Source organism: Neomonachus schauinslandi, chromosome 7 (assembly GCF_002201575.2).
Source record: "Neomonachus schauinslandi chromosome 7, ASM220157v2, whole genome shotgun sequence".
Classification (NCBI taxonomy): Eukaryota; Metazoa; Chordata; class Mammalia; order Carnivora; family Phocidae; genus Neomonachus; species Neomonachus schauinslandi.
Window position 1 is genome coordinate 149,940,801 of NC_058409.1, and position 15,900 is coordinate 149,956,700.

The window sequence follows — 15,900 nt, forward strand, 5'->3', positions numbered from 1 at the left end:
GTGCCGTCCTGACCCCCCACTCGCGGGAGGTCTGGGGTGCTGCAGGAGGTGGGGTGGGAGCCGGGGCGGGGAGCGTGCCGTCCTGACCGGCCCGCTCGGCTCCCTCCACCACAGGCGTGAGGCAGTTCAGCGAGGACATCAAGCAGATGACCGGGCAGCGGCCCAGCCTCTACTGGAGGCTGTGCTGGAAGTTCGTCAGCCCCTGCTTCCTCCTGGTAAGGACCCCACATGCACGCCACCGCCCACACTGGCCCTAGGGCCCCTGGTGGCCGCACGCGCCTGGGCTCTCGCTCGTTCGTGTGAGGCTGGGGAGGGGCTGTCCCCTAAAATCCTCCGTGGTCTCCTGAAGGTGCCCCCCACTCTCTGGGCCCACTGAGAAACCTCACGCTGGATCCACGGTGGTACTCCCCTGTGCATCACAGCGCTGCCGTGGGGGGGAGGCCAGAGCTGAGCACGGCCACCGGCTGGCTCCTGCCCTGAGGACAGTCACGGGATGTAGACTTCCGGGGGTAGGGGGCACAAGGCTCAAATGCCGAGGACAGGAGTAACTTAGATCCTGTCCCAGCATGGCCACCACGAGCACGTCCGGTAGCCGCCTGGCTCTTCTCATCAGGCCAGGGGCCGCCAGCCCAAGCCCATGGGCCAAGTCCACCGGCCACTGGTTCCATTAGAACAGGGCCACGCGGATCCCCTTACGACGGCCCACGGCTGCGTCCCCACCACAGCAGCCGGGGGAGTCGTCATGTGGCCAAGCCCTGATGGCTCACAGAGCTTGACCTGTCCTGCCCGGTCTGGACAGGTGACCCCGGAGGCAGTTCAAGGGCTGTCCTTGTCTGAGCAGAGAGCCCCCCGAGCTCCTCACAGAGACGCACATCTCCCCGACCCCTGGCACGTCTGGAACGAACGCGCCTCCTGGGCCAACCCAGGGCTAATGAGAGGCAGAGACAGAGACAGAGATAGAGATAGAGACAGAGACGGAAAGACAGAGACAGAGAGGCAGAGACAGAGATGGAGAGACAGAGAGACAGGCAGGCAGAGAGGGAGCGAGCGGGAGCCTGGTTGCTGACATAATCCGCAGTTTCTCCCTGAGCTGAGCCCAGACGCTCAGAAGCTGCCGATCGCGCCCCCCGCCACTGAGGCCTGCTTCTAGCATGTTCATCTCGGCTGTGCTCAGAGGGCTGAGGGGGTCAGGTGTGCTCGCTGGACAAGCCGGGCAGGGTCTCCCGGACATGATAACCCGTGAGGCTTTCAGGGGCAGCTGTGAGGCTGCCGTGCATCCCGCAGGGGGGTGCGCATCGCGCCCCGCCCCACCCCCACCCCCCATGCAGCGCGGTCCTGGCTGAGCGGCGTGCACGCGCAGCAGGCTGGCAGCCCGGGCCACCAGAGCCGCCCTGGCCGGGAGACCCTCCGGGTGAAACCCTCGCTCCCGGGCCCACCTCACCCCAGCCGCCCGCTGAGAGCCGCCGCCTCAACTCTGCCCTCGGTTTCAGTTTGTGGTTGTGGTGAGTATCGCGACCTTCAGGCCCCCGCACTACGGAGCCTACATCTTCCCCGAGTGGGCCAACGCGCTGGGCTGGGCCATCGCCACGTCCTCCATGTCCATGGTGCCCATCTACGCAGCCTACAAGTTCTGCAGCCTGCCCGGCTCCCTGCGGGAGGTGCGTGTTTACACGGGCCCCTCACCCTGCCCTGCCCCTGCTGGGACACCAACAGCAAGGTCGGGTGGGCGTCCACCTCCCAGGTCTGCCGCTGCCTGTTCGTCTCTGCCCTCCAGGGCGGGCTGGCGGCGGCGGCGGCCACGGTGGAGGACGGGCCCGGGGCAGGTGCGGGAGGAAGCCGGCTGTGCGTGTGCGCGCGTCCGCGTGCGTGTGCGCCCGTGTGCGTGCGCGTCCACCTGTGTGCGTGTCCGCCTGCGTGCGCGTCCATGTGCCTGCGCATCTGCGTCCGTGCGTGTCCGTGTGCGTGTCCGTGCGCGTGCGTGTCCGCTCTGGCCCTCACGCGTGTGCCCGTGTGCTCCTGCCGGGGTCTGTCCACGCACGTCCTCCACGGGCACAGGTGAGCCAGGTGAGCGCTACAGAGCGTGGTGAAGGTGGGAAGGCAGCGGTCAGGGGCTGGGGCGGAATCGGGGGCCGAGTCCACCTGTGGTCGAGCAGGGGCACCTGCAGGAACCCCTGCGTGGCGGGCTTTGCCCTGGGGCCCCTCCGTCATTGTGCGTGTGTCACGGGCTCCTGCCACCTGTAAAGGAGGGGGTGGGGGAGGGTCACGAGGGGCACCGCTTGCCTCCTGGCGCCCGGAGTCCCGGAAGAAACAAAGGACCCAGGCCTCCTTGGAAGGAACGCCCCACACGCCCGCTCGGAGCTGCCCCTGGGAGTTCTCCGGAGCGGAGCTCACGGCTCCCCCAGGCACGCAGCCGCCCTCAGCGGTCGGACCAGGCCTGGGGCAGGCAGGGTCCCGGGAGCTCGGGGTGCGGGGGTGGCGGAGGGAGCCCCGAGCAAGGCGGCCGGCATCATGCAGTGGGGGCCCCTCCCACACGCGTCTCACTGCCTGTGGGGCCCCCCCAAGGCCCCTGGGTGGGGGCAGAGGGAGGCGGGGCTGCAGCCCCGAGGGCCGGACTGGTCACCAACCGCCGGGCCGGTCGCCTGGCCTCAAGACTCAGAGGGGTGCACGCTGTGCAGCCTTACTCGGAGCCCGTGGCAAGCTCGGCGTAGAGACAGAAGCTTGTCCTCGTGGGCTGGACTCTGCTCCAGGGTCTGGGGAGGCCCAGCACCTGGCGGGCTGTCTACAGGGGCCCCTCCCCTCGCTGAGTGCGCCAGTGCCTACGGCCTCCTCTTCTCTTCTAGAAACTGGCCCATGCCATCACGCCAGAGCAGGAGCGCGAGCTGGTGGACAGTGGGGAGGTGCGCCAGTTCAGGGTGAGTGCCCGTCTCCCCGGGGAGAATTCAGAGCCTCAGGCCATCGGCCCTCTTGGCCCTCTGCAAGCCACGAGCTTGTGGTTGCTCCCTGACCAAAGGCTGGGGAATGCCTGTGCGCTGGCGGATCCTAGGTGCTGCCTGGCTCACCCTTGGAGGACCCCTGTAGTGACGGCGGGGGCGGGGAGCGGGCAGTGGGCAGAATGAGAAAGCTCCGCAGAAAGAGGAAGCAGAAGGGTGGAGGGCCGGGTGGGGTCCTCAAGGTGGCCTCTGAGCAGACCCCTGCGTGAGGGAGGGACGGAGAAGGGAGAGGGCCCGAAGCAGCTCAGAGCCTTGCCCTCACAGGGCTGGGGGTGTGCAGCAGGTGCTCTGACGGACCCCGACCCAAGGGGTCACTCAGGCTGCGGCAGACTGTTGGGGTGGCGCCTGCAGAGAGCCGGGAGACCGGGGGCCTCCAGGGGGAGAGGGCGGGGGTCACAGCAGGCCTGTGGCAGGATTGGGCCCATGCCTTTCTTGGATTTGCTCTGTTCTACTAGTGCTAACTTTCTAAACGAGACCTTAGGTCCCTAATTCTCAAGCCCCCTTCTTTCCTAAGAGAAGCGCTCAAGGCCCTGCACAGGGCGCGTCGGCCACACTTAGCTCAGCCTTTTCCTTATCGTTCGGCACTAAGGGTATTTTAATTTTCTTTGTGAGTTTGTCAACCCATGAGTTGCTTGGACGTCTGCTTTCAAATCCCCAAATCTGTGGGGATGTTTCATCGATGTTTTTGTGATCAGTGTCTGAATTGATCGCATCTGGGCCACCTACCCTTGGAGGCGTGTGAAGACGTCTGTGCGGCGGAGCCCCTGACCCACCGTGGCAGACGTGACACGCGTGTTTGGATTCGAGTGTGTCCTCTAGTTGGTGGCATGCGCTTCTTCCGTCTGCCGCGTCACGCTGGTGACCCTGCCACTCAGACCTGGTCCCACTTCGCCGACTTCAGCTGTGCTTGACCGTGGGTAACTGGGAGACGTTTGCAGAATATCCCACCCTGGTAGTGTATTTGTCCAGTTCCCCCCCCAACCCCCCCCCCTCCCAAAATTCCACCAGTTTTTTGCTTTATATATCCCGAGGCTGCTTTCTGGGGTAACTCCCCATTTAGAATGGTCGCATCTCCCCTGGGACTTCACACGTCCTCTCCCCCTTGTGGTGCTTTTGCTCTGAAAGTCGTCTGGGCCTGAAATGATACTTGCAGCAGGTTTCCTCTGAGTTTGCTAGAAACATCTTTTGCAGTCTTTTAACTTTCATCTTCACAATGATCTCAAAATGTAGGTGTCTTTTGCAAGCCTGGTATACACCTGGAATTTTTTACTCTGACGAGATTAATCCATTTACATTTGTTGTAATTATTGATATTTTTGGCTTGATTCTAGGCTTTTTAACTGTCACATTTTTAATGTTTATTTTTCTTATTTCCTTTTTATGGATTGCTTTTTGGGGGATTTGCTTTTTTTTTCCCCTTTTTCTCATGTTTTCTCTCTGTTTGGAACTTATATACTCACATACTTTACTTATATGCCTATACTTTATTCCTTTAGAGTTATCTTTGAAATTGTAATGTATATACTTCACTTTAAATATAGAAAGTGGCACAACATTATAACTCCCATCCTGAATGTAGAACTTCTCCTACTGATTATTATGCTGTTAGTACTCAATACTCCATTTCTGTCTTTTTTAATCCACAAATTAGACACTATTATTATTATTATTGCTATTTTGTATAGAAATGCTCTCTTGGGTCGATGTGCACATTGAGTGTTTATTTTTGCATCTTACTTTTTGGCATCTACATCTTTCCTTTGAGCATCATTTTCTTGCTTTATAAAAAAAAAAAAAAAGATCCTTCAGACTTTCCTTTAAGGAGATCTCTTGATAAACGTCCCCACTCCTGTATGTCCTGAGATGTCTTTATTTTGCCCTTATTCATGGAAGAGGGTGTCTCCGTGCACACAGTTCTCGATGGACAGCCACTGTCTTCCAGCGACGTGAAGCCCTGAGTTCTCGGCAGCTCCCTTTGCTGTTGCTCTGGGACCACGTGTGTGTCCGGGGTCTGCAGACCGATGGTTTGGGTCGGCTCTGGGAACTTTGCAGCCATCCCTTCCAGCCTTGCCTCTGCTCTCTTCAGGGCTCTGCCCCGTCCTCTGGTTCTTGTGCTCGCTCAGAAGTTTTGTGTATGTGGTGACTCTGGCCCACAATTGTACAATACCCTTTTCTCAGTCCATTTAGTCATTTATCTAAAAATCAAACCCCACAAACTTCCACACAGAAATCTCACATTGATAGTAACCCACGTGCACCTGCCTGTGCTTCCTCCCATCCATCCCTGGGCAAACACACTCCTAATCTAGTTTGGATCTTTCGTGTGCCGTCTGCACCATATAGTTTCCTTGCATCTGTGGATACTTCTGCGTTCCTGAAAAGTAGATCGGTTTGAAGTGGGACGTCCTCATGGAGCTCTCGGGCTCTGGGCCCCAGCTCCCTTCTGCCTGTGTGCCCTGCACAGCTCTGCTGGGCTGGGGCTACTGTCCTGCTCTGGCCGCTGGGGAGCCCGGCAGGCAGCGTGAGCCTTGTGGCCGTGTGAGCCCAGCCGGCAGCTCCTCCCGGAGGGTGGCAGGGAGCGGTGTCCAACCAGGGGTAGATTCGGCGTCTTCCCATCCCCGGTGTGGCTGTGTCAGAAACGAGCCCTGCATGCTCTCCTTCTGAAGCATTTAAAAACACGGTTTTTGCCATTGAGCGTGATCGAATGGCTGGTGCTCAGAAACAGGCTGAACTAACAGCTGCCTAATAACAGGCAGTGACATTTGCTGGAGAACTAAATACCCACTCTTGTCGATCTTGGCCTCCCCAAGCGGTGAGCCAGGCCTGCCCTGAGCTCCTTGGGGGGTCACACGAAGCAAGACACAGGCGCAGGGTACCGCCTTTCCCTGGGACGGGTTCAGAGGCCCCAGGGAGGTGGCACGGGGGCCTCGGGGCATCGCTGGTCTGCCTGCCCAGTGTCTGTCCAGTCGTTGATGTGACACTTGCCTGGTCCCTGCACCGGCCCCTCCCTGCAGCTGTGCGCTCTGTCTTTTCTTTGCCAACAGACTTACTCATATATAGTTACATAAGGTTTATTACGTATCATTGTTCACATAACGTCCTTCATTCCTGCATATTCAATATAAGGGTGTATTCGTGTATTCGATACAAGGAGTATTTCTGGAAGGTTCACCTGGGCCTGCAGTGCTGCTCCTGCGCCTCCCGCCTCCGGGATGAGCTTCCTGGGCTGCGCGGGGTCTCCCAGGGCTCATCGGGTCGGCAGCCAGGAGCTGCCATTAGCCAGGCAGCTCCCCGCTTTGCTTCCGAATAAACCCTGTTTCCTTCCTAGCTTCGCCACTGGCTGCTGGTGTAGAGGCAGCAGGAGGCCCGGCACGGCCGCCCCGCAGTGGAGACGCCGCTGAGGAGGAGCCCCAGCTTCGAGAGGAAGGCGGGGGTGCCCACTGTGCCAACTCCTGCCTTCCCAGAACCGCACGGGGGCTCTGCCTCGGGGCCCCTCACGCCCTTCCTTTGCCACAGGGAGAGGACTGGCCGTCCGTGCTGTGTCTGTGATCGCTTAACGTAGATCCGTGCCCGTTCCTGCAGGTAGAAAACATCCGTCTGTGTTCTGTTTGTGCCAGGCCAGCTCCCTTCCGCCCCCGCCCCCTGCCGGCCGCCCCGGAGCGCGGGCCTTGCTGTCTGTCATCCGTGGGTTGAGGAGAAAAGCGGTAATTGTGGATGCTGAGAGCCCAGTGCTCATGACTTCCTGGGTATTTTATTTTGCTCAAACTAAAAGAGCCAAATATCATATGTTGCCTAATCGTGCAGAAGGTGCACTGGGGAAACCACAAAAGGCAATAAAGTGGGGGCCACCACGTGTCCCCACACCATGCACCCCGTGTGCTCGGAGCCCGCCCAGGGTCCTGGTGTGCGTGATGGAGATGCTCTGTATTTCCTCCTCGCTGACAGAAACACGACTCTGGGGATCTGCGTGGCTGCTGCCCCTCCTGCCCACTGTGGGCCCCGCTCAGTCGTGACCACCTCACTGCAGACCCCCGGCCACGGGAGGAAGGGGCGCGTGCCCCCACCCCACTGGGCCCTGACCGCGCAGAGCGCCCGCAGCAGGCAGCCTGGAGACCTAGGACCTGGGGAGGCAGCGCCCGCCGGGGTTCCAGTTCTCCCGGGCGCACGTCACATCCACAGCCACACAGCTGGTGTGAGGGAATGGCTGTTTAAATCCTGTTTAGCTGTGCATCAGAACTCCTTCTCAGAATGCAGGGTCGGCTTCTGAAGGTCTGTCTGCTGATGTTCTGGGCGCCGTTCCTGAGGTTAGCAGCAGCACCAAGCGAGGACCGCGGCCACACTGCGCCCCGCACACTGGCGTCGCCCGAAGGCCACGGCCGGAGGCAGCACGCGGCTCTGTGCCCCTGGCGCTGAGAGGCCACACTATGCGCGCCGCCGTGCAGCCACCCCCGGCCAGGGGACCTTGGTGCCACGGGCTGAGGAGCCCAGCGCTCGGGAGGCTGGCTCGTGGGCTGCAGGTGGTTGGCGGTCGTGGCCAGGAGGAATCGGGTTTACCCTCGCCTTTCGAGGCGCCTTGAGTACTCTGTGTAGATAAGGGTGTCGTCAACGTCTGTCTGTCTGTGTCTGTAGTCGGCTCCTTGTGTGAGTCGTCACCAAAAATAAATCTACGTGGGAAAATGGACCGTAGCTGTGTGGCCGCCTTCTTCTGCTCGAGCTGTGGCTCACCCCTGCCCCGAGGGCGCAGCCCCTCTCCCACCCAGAGGGAGTGCCCCAGGGCCCAGGCCTGCAAGCTCCCCTCACGCCCGCTGGCTCTGCACCACCCGTCCTGCCACTCCTGAGCCTTCCTCTGCCATCAGCTCCCTGCAGGCTCTCCACGTGTCCAGACTCCAGCCCTGTAGTCAAACCACTGCCACCCCCCGGCCCAAGCCCCTCTGCTGGGGATAGGACCCCAGAGTCCTGAGTGGATCCCTGCCCTTGGTGCCCTGAGGATCTCTTATCCACTCTGTGGCCAAAAGCGTCCTTCTAGATACCAGTCAGCTCTGGCCACAGCCCAGAGGAGACCTCTCTGGCTTATCGTTAAGCTTGGAATAAACACCAACACCCCTACCTTGGTCTGAGCATTCAGGCAGCGGGTCCCTCCTGCCAGGCCATGACCCACCTCATAGGACACTGGTCCCTCCCCCCAGGCCTCCTAGCGCTGCCCCAGCCAGAGGATCCTGAAGGCACACCCACAAGAGGACCCTCATACCCCCACCCATGCGATCATTCTTCCTCCAGATCCCCCAAAGTACACCTTGCTTCCTTCGGGTGTCACTTTATCAGGGACCACGGGACACACACAAAGTCCTTGGTCAGCTCCATCCCCGGCCACATGCCAGTGAGCCATGCCTCAACCATCCAGAGCTTCCCGTGCTGCTTCCCCGGGGTCCTGTCCACACGTGTGTCCCCACCTCTGCCAGCCTCTGCATGTGAAGGTGAAGATGAGCCATCACAACACACCCTGGGGGGGGGGGGACAAAAAACCTGCCCCAAGGGGAGGAACCACGTGGTCCACAGCATCATTATGCCCCCTGCTCCCCAGTCACCAAGGTGCCTCAGGAGCAGGCAAGGTCCACTCGGACTCACTGTTGGTGGCCTCTCGTGGTGCAGGCAGGACCCTGGCCTGTTCTCTTCCAGCTGTGCCCTCACCCCAGGTGCAGGGTGGGCACCTGCAGGTCCCTGGAAGAAGCTGGCAAAACAGAGGTCTGATTGTGGCCACAGCCCCCACAGGGAGGCTTCTAGGAGTCACATACCTGGGAGAGCTGTGGGTCCAGAGGTCTTGGAGTGAGAAAGACATCCCAGAACTCCTGTGGGTCAGGCTGTCCTTCCTCCATATCCCCGGACACACAGGGACACACATGCGTGTACACACAGCATGCATGCTGCACATGCCACACACATGATCATGCACATGTGTAGGCTGTGCTCCTCATACCCACACATGTGCATGCACACATGTGCTCATGGACACACCCACACGGCATGTGGACACAGTGCATGTGGACACATACAGGGCATGTGTGCTGTACACATCACACATGAACGTGCATATGCACGCACACACACATGGCGTGTGGACACAGTGCACGTGGACACATACACTGCATGCATGCTGTACACATCACACATGAACGTGCATGTGCACATGGACACACACCCACACGGCATGTGGACACAGTGCACATGGACACATACACTGCATGCGTGCTGTACACATCACACATGAATGTGCATGTGCGCGCGCACACACACACACACACTCTCACACTGGGTCTGCAGCAATCAGCAGAGATCCTCATGGAAAGCCAAGCACAGCCCAGGGATGCAGCACCTCTCTGGACAGTCCCAGGGCGCTCCTTCCGTGGAGCCCGCCACCCCTGCATTGCTGAGAGTTCTTGTCTCCACAACCCTTGGGTTGTGACAGGAATTTCACGGGTGTCCTTGTCCCAGGTGTCTGGGCTGGAGTCCTGCCTGGGCAGCCCGTGGACAGACAGCCATATGCTGCCCAGGGCTGAACCACATATGGAAGTGATCTCAAATATATAAAGAACTCCTACAAATCAATAAACCGGGGGACGGTGTTGGTCTGTGGTCAGTGTTGATTCTGAATCCGGTTCTGACATGAGGGAGAGTTCCCCACACCAAGCAATTCTGGGCAGCCCCAGCTGGGCATCCTGCAGTTTGACTCACTCCTGACCTGGACCTGGCATCAGATCCCGCCGGCTAAGGGCTCGGTCCCACGTGACCAGCCCACTGCCACTTCGGACGCCAGTTACAAGTCCAGGCATCACCTGTGCTTCTGACCAAATGGCTGTAAGTCAGAGGTCCCCACAACCCCCTCCTGGGGTTCAATTAATTTGTTAAAGTGGCTCACAGAACTCAGGGAGACCAGTTAACTCACTAGATTACTGGTTTATTACCAAGGATGGTAAAGGATCCGAATCAACTGCCAGAGAGAGACACACAGGGTGAGGTCCGTAGGCAAAAGAATTTCTGTCCTGGAGTTCAGGGCCCAGCACGGTGGCGCATGGAGGGGGTCTGGTTTGCCAGCCTGGGCGCTCTCTGATCCCTGTCCTTCCCAGTTTTAGGAGACTTCACTACACAGGTGTGGTTGGCCACTGGCGGCTGATTCAACCTCCCTCGGGGCTCCCCTGGAAATCAGGGGGTGGGATTGAAATTCAGGGCTGGTTCCCTTGGCAACAGTCCTTCTCCTTCAGGCATTTCCCAAAGTCACCTCATGAACGTAAACCCAGTTGTGGTGTAAAGAGGCTTGTGAATGACAACATACACATCGGATCCTGGTGGCAGGAAGGGACTTCACGAACCCAGGACCAGAGATCACACGTTGTAACAAAAGATGCTCCCATGGCTCTTCTTTTGGGAAATGCCAAGAATTTGGGGAGCAGTGAGCCAGGAACCCTGGACAAAAGCCAATATATATGTATGATGAGTTCTAACACCACAAAAATGCAGTAGGAAAGCGGGCAGGCACACGCAAAGGTGACGTGTCCCAATGGTTGATGCACCTGTGAAAAGACACTCAACCCCACTAAGAATGAGGATGTGCAAAGCAGATGGGATGTGACGTTCCAGCCACAGCAGCTGGATCTGAGCAGTCCGACACCCACGTCAGTGAGCAGGCAGGTGCCGGGCACCCAACTACATCTTGGGGGGTAGGAAAATAACGCATCCACGTGGGAAAGCGTTTGCGTTGTCTACGAAGTTGAACGTACAGTAGCAGACCCAGTTCTGGGAGCTGCTGGTGCCCCACCCCACATACGGTAGAGCCCTCCCGACACCAGGTGTGACCATCCCCCCCACCTGCTCCAGTGTAACTCTCACCCCTGGAACACCCGGGGACTGCATCCGCCAGAGATGCCTGGGATTCGAGCCCAGCCCGGGGTGGCCAGCTGCCAGTCACTGACTGATTCGAGTGCGCAGATGCTGGGCACCCCCGTCCGAGGTAGAAGTGTGCTCCCGAGCCCCCCGTGGGTCAGGCTGGGCTTGACTTCACCTGAAACTGTGTCTGTTCTTTCCTCCACCTCCTCCTCGCTTTCTCCTGAGAGTGTCCCATTTCAGGCTCTGCTTCTCAGGAGTTCCAGCCGGGATGTGGTACGTCCCCAAATGCCCCAATTCCACCCGCAGCTGTGCCCCCCACAGAGTGTGCACACACTGTGTCCGACACACGAGCGGGGCGTTCACGAACGCAAAACGGGAACCGACGGGAACGCTGGCCTGCATCGGAGCAGGTGCGTGTCAGCTCAGCAGGAGAGCAGACAGGCGGCACGGACGTCTGGGGCTCATGTCCCCCAGCAGGAGATGTCGCAGTGCTAACCCCAGCACCTCAGAGTGTGACCGTACTTGGAGACGCATGATCATGGTTACATTAGTGTCGTTCTGGAGGATGTTCGAGATGTGAATGCTTCTGTTGCCCCACACGCTCCCCAATGCGAGCGGCTCTCGTTGTGCAAATGCTGGTGGTGGTGGAACGCGTGCACGTGGACCAGGATGAAGCTAGTTAACATGAGGTCATATGGAAGTGGGTGGGCTTAATCCAGGGTGACTGGTGACGCTGTAAGGGAAGAGAGAGGCACACAGACACACCAGGGAGAGAGAGTTTCCAGTGATGTGGCTGGAGATCACTGGTCACCGCCAGAAGCCAGGAGAGGAGCCTGGAACAGACTCCGGTGAGGGGTGGCCGTGGAAGGAAGCAGCCCTGCCTCCCCTCCGAATGTGGACCCCAGAGAAGTGAGAGTACATTTCTGTTGTTCTAGGCCACCTTGGGTGCTTTGTTACAGCAGCCCCAGGAAACTAACAGAGGTGGGTCTACCCAGCATGGGAATTGAGGTTCCCTGAGGCCACACGCTGGGTCCAGCCTAGTCAGACACCTCCCCAGTCTTCTCCTCTGCCTGTCCCTCTCTCTGGAACAATCTCCTGTCCACTCCCACCCCCACTTTCCAGCTGCTGACTCCTCACACCATCCCAGCTTCTCTTGGACATCATGCCTGGAAGTTTGCTGTAACCCTTGCTTCTGGGGTCAGCCCGGGTCAGTGCTCCTTGAAACTCCCTACTCTCCCAGCCCTGCCCAGCAGGTATCCCATGGAAGTGGATACTCCTTGTCTCTCTTTTCAGTGGGCTGGGCACTCCCCTATGAGCATGGACTGAGCTGGTCTTCATTCCTGCCAGTGTCTTGAATAGGCCTGTTACATGGCTGACAATGGCACTTAAGATTTATTTACAGATAAATGAGTTAATGGTTGGGCATTTACATGAACACAGGTGGGGGTTTGGTGAATGAGTAGATGGGTGAACAGAGGGATAGGTGGAAGAAGAGAGGCAAGGAAGGGTAGAAGAATGGATGGGAGAGTGGGTGGGTGGATGATGGATGATGAATGGATAGATGGTAGAGGAATGGATGGATGGATGAATATGCGGATGGATGGTTGATGGGCAGTGCTTGGGTTGATGGATAGTGGATGGATGCATTGATGGATGATGGATGGATGGGTGGATGGATGATGAATGCGTGGATGGTGGATGGATGGATGGATGATGGATGAATGGATAGATGGATGATGGATGGATGGGTGGATGAAAGATGGATGGCTGGATAGATGGTGGATGGACGGATGGATGGATGGATGATGGATAGAAGGATGGATAGATGGATGGAGGTGTATCTGGGTGGATGAACCACATAGATGAATAGAAGCATAGATGGTGGATGGGTGTGTGAATGAGTAGAAGGTCCTATATTACATCTAAAAGTCTGTCATTCTGGTAAATCCCCCCTGTGGGGCTTGACACACAAGTGCTATATCTATTCTCCAAGGAGATGGCAGGCTTTTTGATACAAGTGGAACTAATTTCAAAAACTCCTGAAGCCTTGTTTTCTTCCTGAACTAACCTGCTGCAGAAAGTAAGCTCCCTGGGAGGGAAGAGCCTGCCTCTGCCCCCTTTTCTGTCTGTGGCACATCTCAGTACCCCGTCCACACTGCACTTTACCATCGGATTTACACTCTTCGCTAAATGACCTTTAGACACAAAGTCTGGGTGTTAAATCCCAGAAAAGCTGTGAGATTTTTCCTTTGAGAGAAGCATTTTAATAAAGGCTCTGCATCAGGGAAATAGGTGATTTACAGGGTAAGTGGATTCTCCGTGTCTGTCTTTTCTTGTTTTGATTCTGCAATCCCCTTTAATCTCCATAGATGCATCTAACCAGCATCTTCATGGCCTTTACCAGCCTCCTGATTACTGACAGCAGAAAAAGAGGTCACCTTGGGGCGCCTGGGTGGCTCAGATGGTGAAGCGTCTGCCTTTGGCTCAGGTCATGATCCCGGGGTCCCGGGATCGAGCCCCACGTCAGGCTCCTGGCTCAGCGGGGAGCCTGCTTCTCCCTCTCCCTCTGCCTCTCCCCCTGCTCATGCTTTCTCTCTGTATCTCTGTGTCTCAAATGAATAAACAAAATCTTAAAAAAAAAAAATAAAGAGGTTGCCTTGTTTGAGATACAGTTAATGAGCGAAGTCCTATGCTCTGTTGTCCCCCACAGAAGACACTGCCCTCCTCCTCCCAGAGGTCCCTGGGTTACCAACGCAGCACAAAGCCTGGGGCACCGCGCCCGCCCAACAGATCAGGGTCCTCAAACGCAGCCCACCTGGCTGCACAGGGAAGGCTCACCCCAGAGCTGGGAAAACAAAGGCAAAGCCAGCGGCCCCACACCCCCCCTCCACCTGCCGGGTTGGCCAGGGCTTCTGCACGCGGCCCCGGGGACCCCTTCAGCCAAGCCTGAGACCCCTGTTCCTGCCGCTGCCCTGGCTGGTGTCCTTACATGGAATGGAAACATCAGAATACGTCCATTTAGTGAGGCTGGCTTCATTTTCTTTTTAATTTAACAAAATAGAAAATGTCAGAGTCAGGTGCCCCTGCGAAGGGCAGGGTCTGTCTTGTAGAACATGTGCCTCAGGTGTGCGCATGCTTGAGCGAGAGAGAGGATCGGAGACCGAGGGGGACAGGGAGACGGGGGCGGGGGGGCCGCCGGGGGGGGACGGGAGCTCACAGTCCACCGGGTCACAGACGTGGGGTCCTGCCCTTCGTGGTTGGTCACCCCAGCTGCAGGTCCCTCCAGCCCCACGCTGTCCGTCTGACCAAGCTGGCAGGTGGGGACGGGAGGCCCAGGGCAGGCAGGTCTGAGAAGGGGCCATGTCCCGAGCGGGAGGGGGCCTGTCATCCGGGCACACAGCAGAGTGGCCCCAAGGCCCCGGCGGGCGGGGGGGGCTGAGTTATCCGCGTGCCCCAGGGCAGGACGCCTCACAACCTTTAGTCCTGGAAGCCCTGGCAGCGTCTGCAGCAGGAGTCAAGTGCCCCCGGGGGTCAGGGCCGCAGGTCACCTACGCCAGCGCACGCCAGCCCGCCGTGAACAGAACTGCCGAATCACATGGGAATGCGAGCCCTGTGCTGGACGGTGTGGCTGCGCTCCGGGGGAGGGAGCCAGGGTGCGCAGGCCGCTGTGCCAGCGTTCCTGGTGCCCTCCGCCCAACTCGAGGACCTGGGGTTGCTCTCAGAGGCCCGTGGGAACGGCTGGGAGGCTGCGCCGGGGACATGGGGAGCCGGCCTGTGGGCAGGGCCGAAGCCAGGCAGGGACGGGAACGCCCCCATGGCCTCCCACCCCAGGCTGGCTGCGGTGTAGCCCAGACGGCCTCCGGCAGGGTCCCACGTGGGGCCCTTTCTTGTGCCTTCACTTGGTAGACCCCCCTCCCCGGACACAGGCAGTGTGTTACACAGACCCAGGGGACTCAGACGCTGACTCACCCCTGCTACAGACCTCCACCAACATCCAAGGGACCAAGGACATTCTTCTCTTCCCCTGCCCGGCCTCCCCTCACTGTCCTGGGGGGACTTCGATGAACAAGGGACGCTCGTGACACCAGGAAATTCCGCCCCGAGCAACAGCCCTCCTCCTCGAGGGGGTGGCATTTTCGGGGGAGGCTGCCCCTGTGAGGACCGCAGACCCCGAGGTCCTCCGAGCACACAGCATGACCAGAAGGCACCATTTGCTTAGGCATCCTTCTCCAAATTGAATGCAAAAAACTCCCGTCTCTCTGACTGAACTTTAAAAACCAAGCCTGTATTGACTTATGCACCAAATGTATTTATCTAGAATTTAAATAATTTTTCTTATTGCAGGAGCTAAGCTCCTCTTTCTTATTTGTTGTGTAGATGAAGGGCCCGTCAGACACAACATTTTCTTGGGTCGGAGACTGAAGGCTGCAGGTGTTCGGGCTCAGGTGCTGCTGCAAAGCCCCGCGGGCCTCACAGCGAGCTCATTCCCTGTCTGGATCTAAGGCTAATATTTGGAGTGGCTTTTCAACAAGCGCATTCAAAGGTGCATTACAACCGTCAGCTATTAAACGTTCTGATATCTGCTAAGCCTTTTTCACACAGAGAAACTAAATCTAAAATTCTAAAAAGTCCTATTGTACCACAAAATGATCCTTTTAAAAGCTGAGAAGGTGAAGGGGACCGTCACCTACAGATCCATTCCTCAAGGTGGCAAATGAATGCCGCCCGCTTCAATCTGTTCCCGCGCGGGGGGGCCGTTTCGGGGGGCCTGGGGTTTGTCCACGGCCACGGGCTCCTGGCTGGAGGAGGGATCCCCAGCATAGAGGCCGGCGTCTCCTCCACCGCGCCACCCCCCGAGCCCGGGCCAGGGGTGGTCCCCGGCGTTGAAGCAGCTGAAACCGAGCCAGGGTGCGGAGAGGACCCGAGGATCCCCGGTGGGTGGCGGCGGTGGGACGGACACTCTTGTGTCGGCTCTCCCCGAGGCGGTCACTGAGAGAGAATGTCCAGCCGCGCTCACTGATCACTGCTAGCA

General features: G+C 58.4%; 1 protein-coding gene across 1 annotated transcript in view; it reads left to right on the top strand.

The window, feature by feature from the left end:
• The window catches only part of SLC6A3 (solute carrier family 6 member 3), a 37,914-nt gene extending 31,503 nt beyond the window's left edge, over positions 1-6,411 (top strand). Inside the window, exons 11-14 of the mRNA XM_044917014.1 lie at positions 115-215; positions 1,491-1,658; positions 2,841-2,912; positions 6,319-6,411. Coding sequence (XP_044772949.1) covers positions 115-215; positions 1,491-1,658; positions 2,841-2,912; positions 6,319-6,342 — 365 coding nt within the window. The 3' untranslated portion in view covers positions 6,343-6,411. The remainder of the gene's footprint in view (positions 1-114; positions 216-1,490; positions 1,659-2,840; positions 2,913-6,318) is intronic.
• Positions 6,412-15,900: the final 9,489 nt, after the last annotated feature.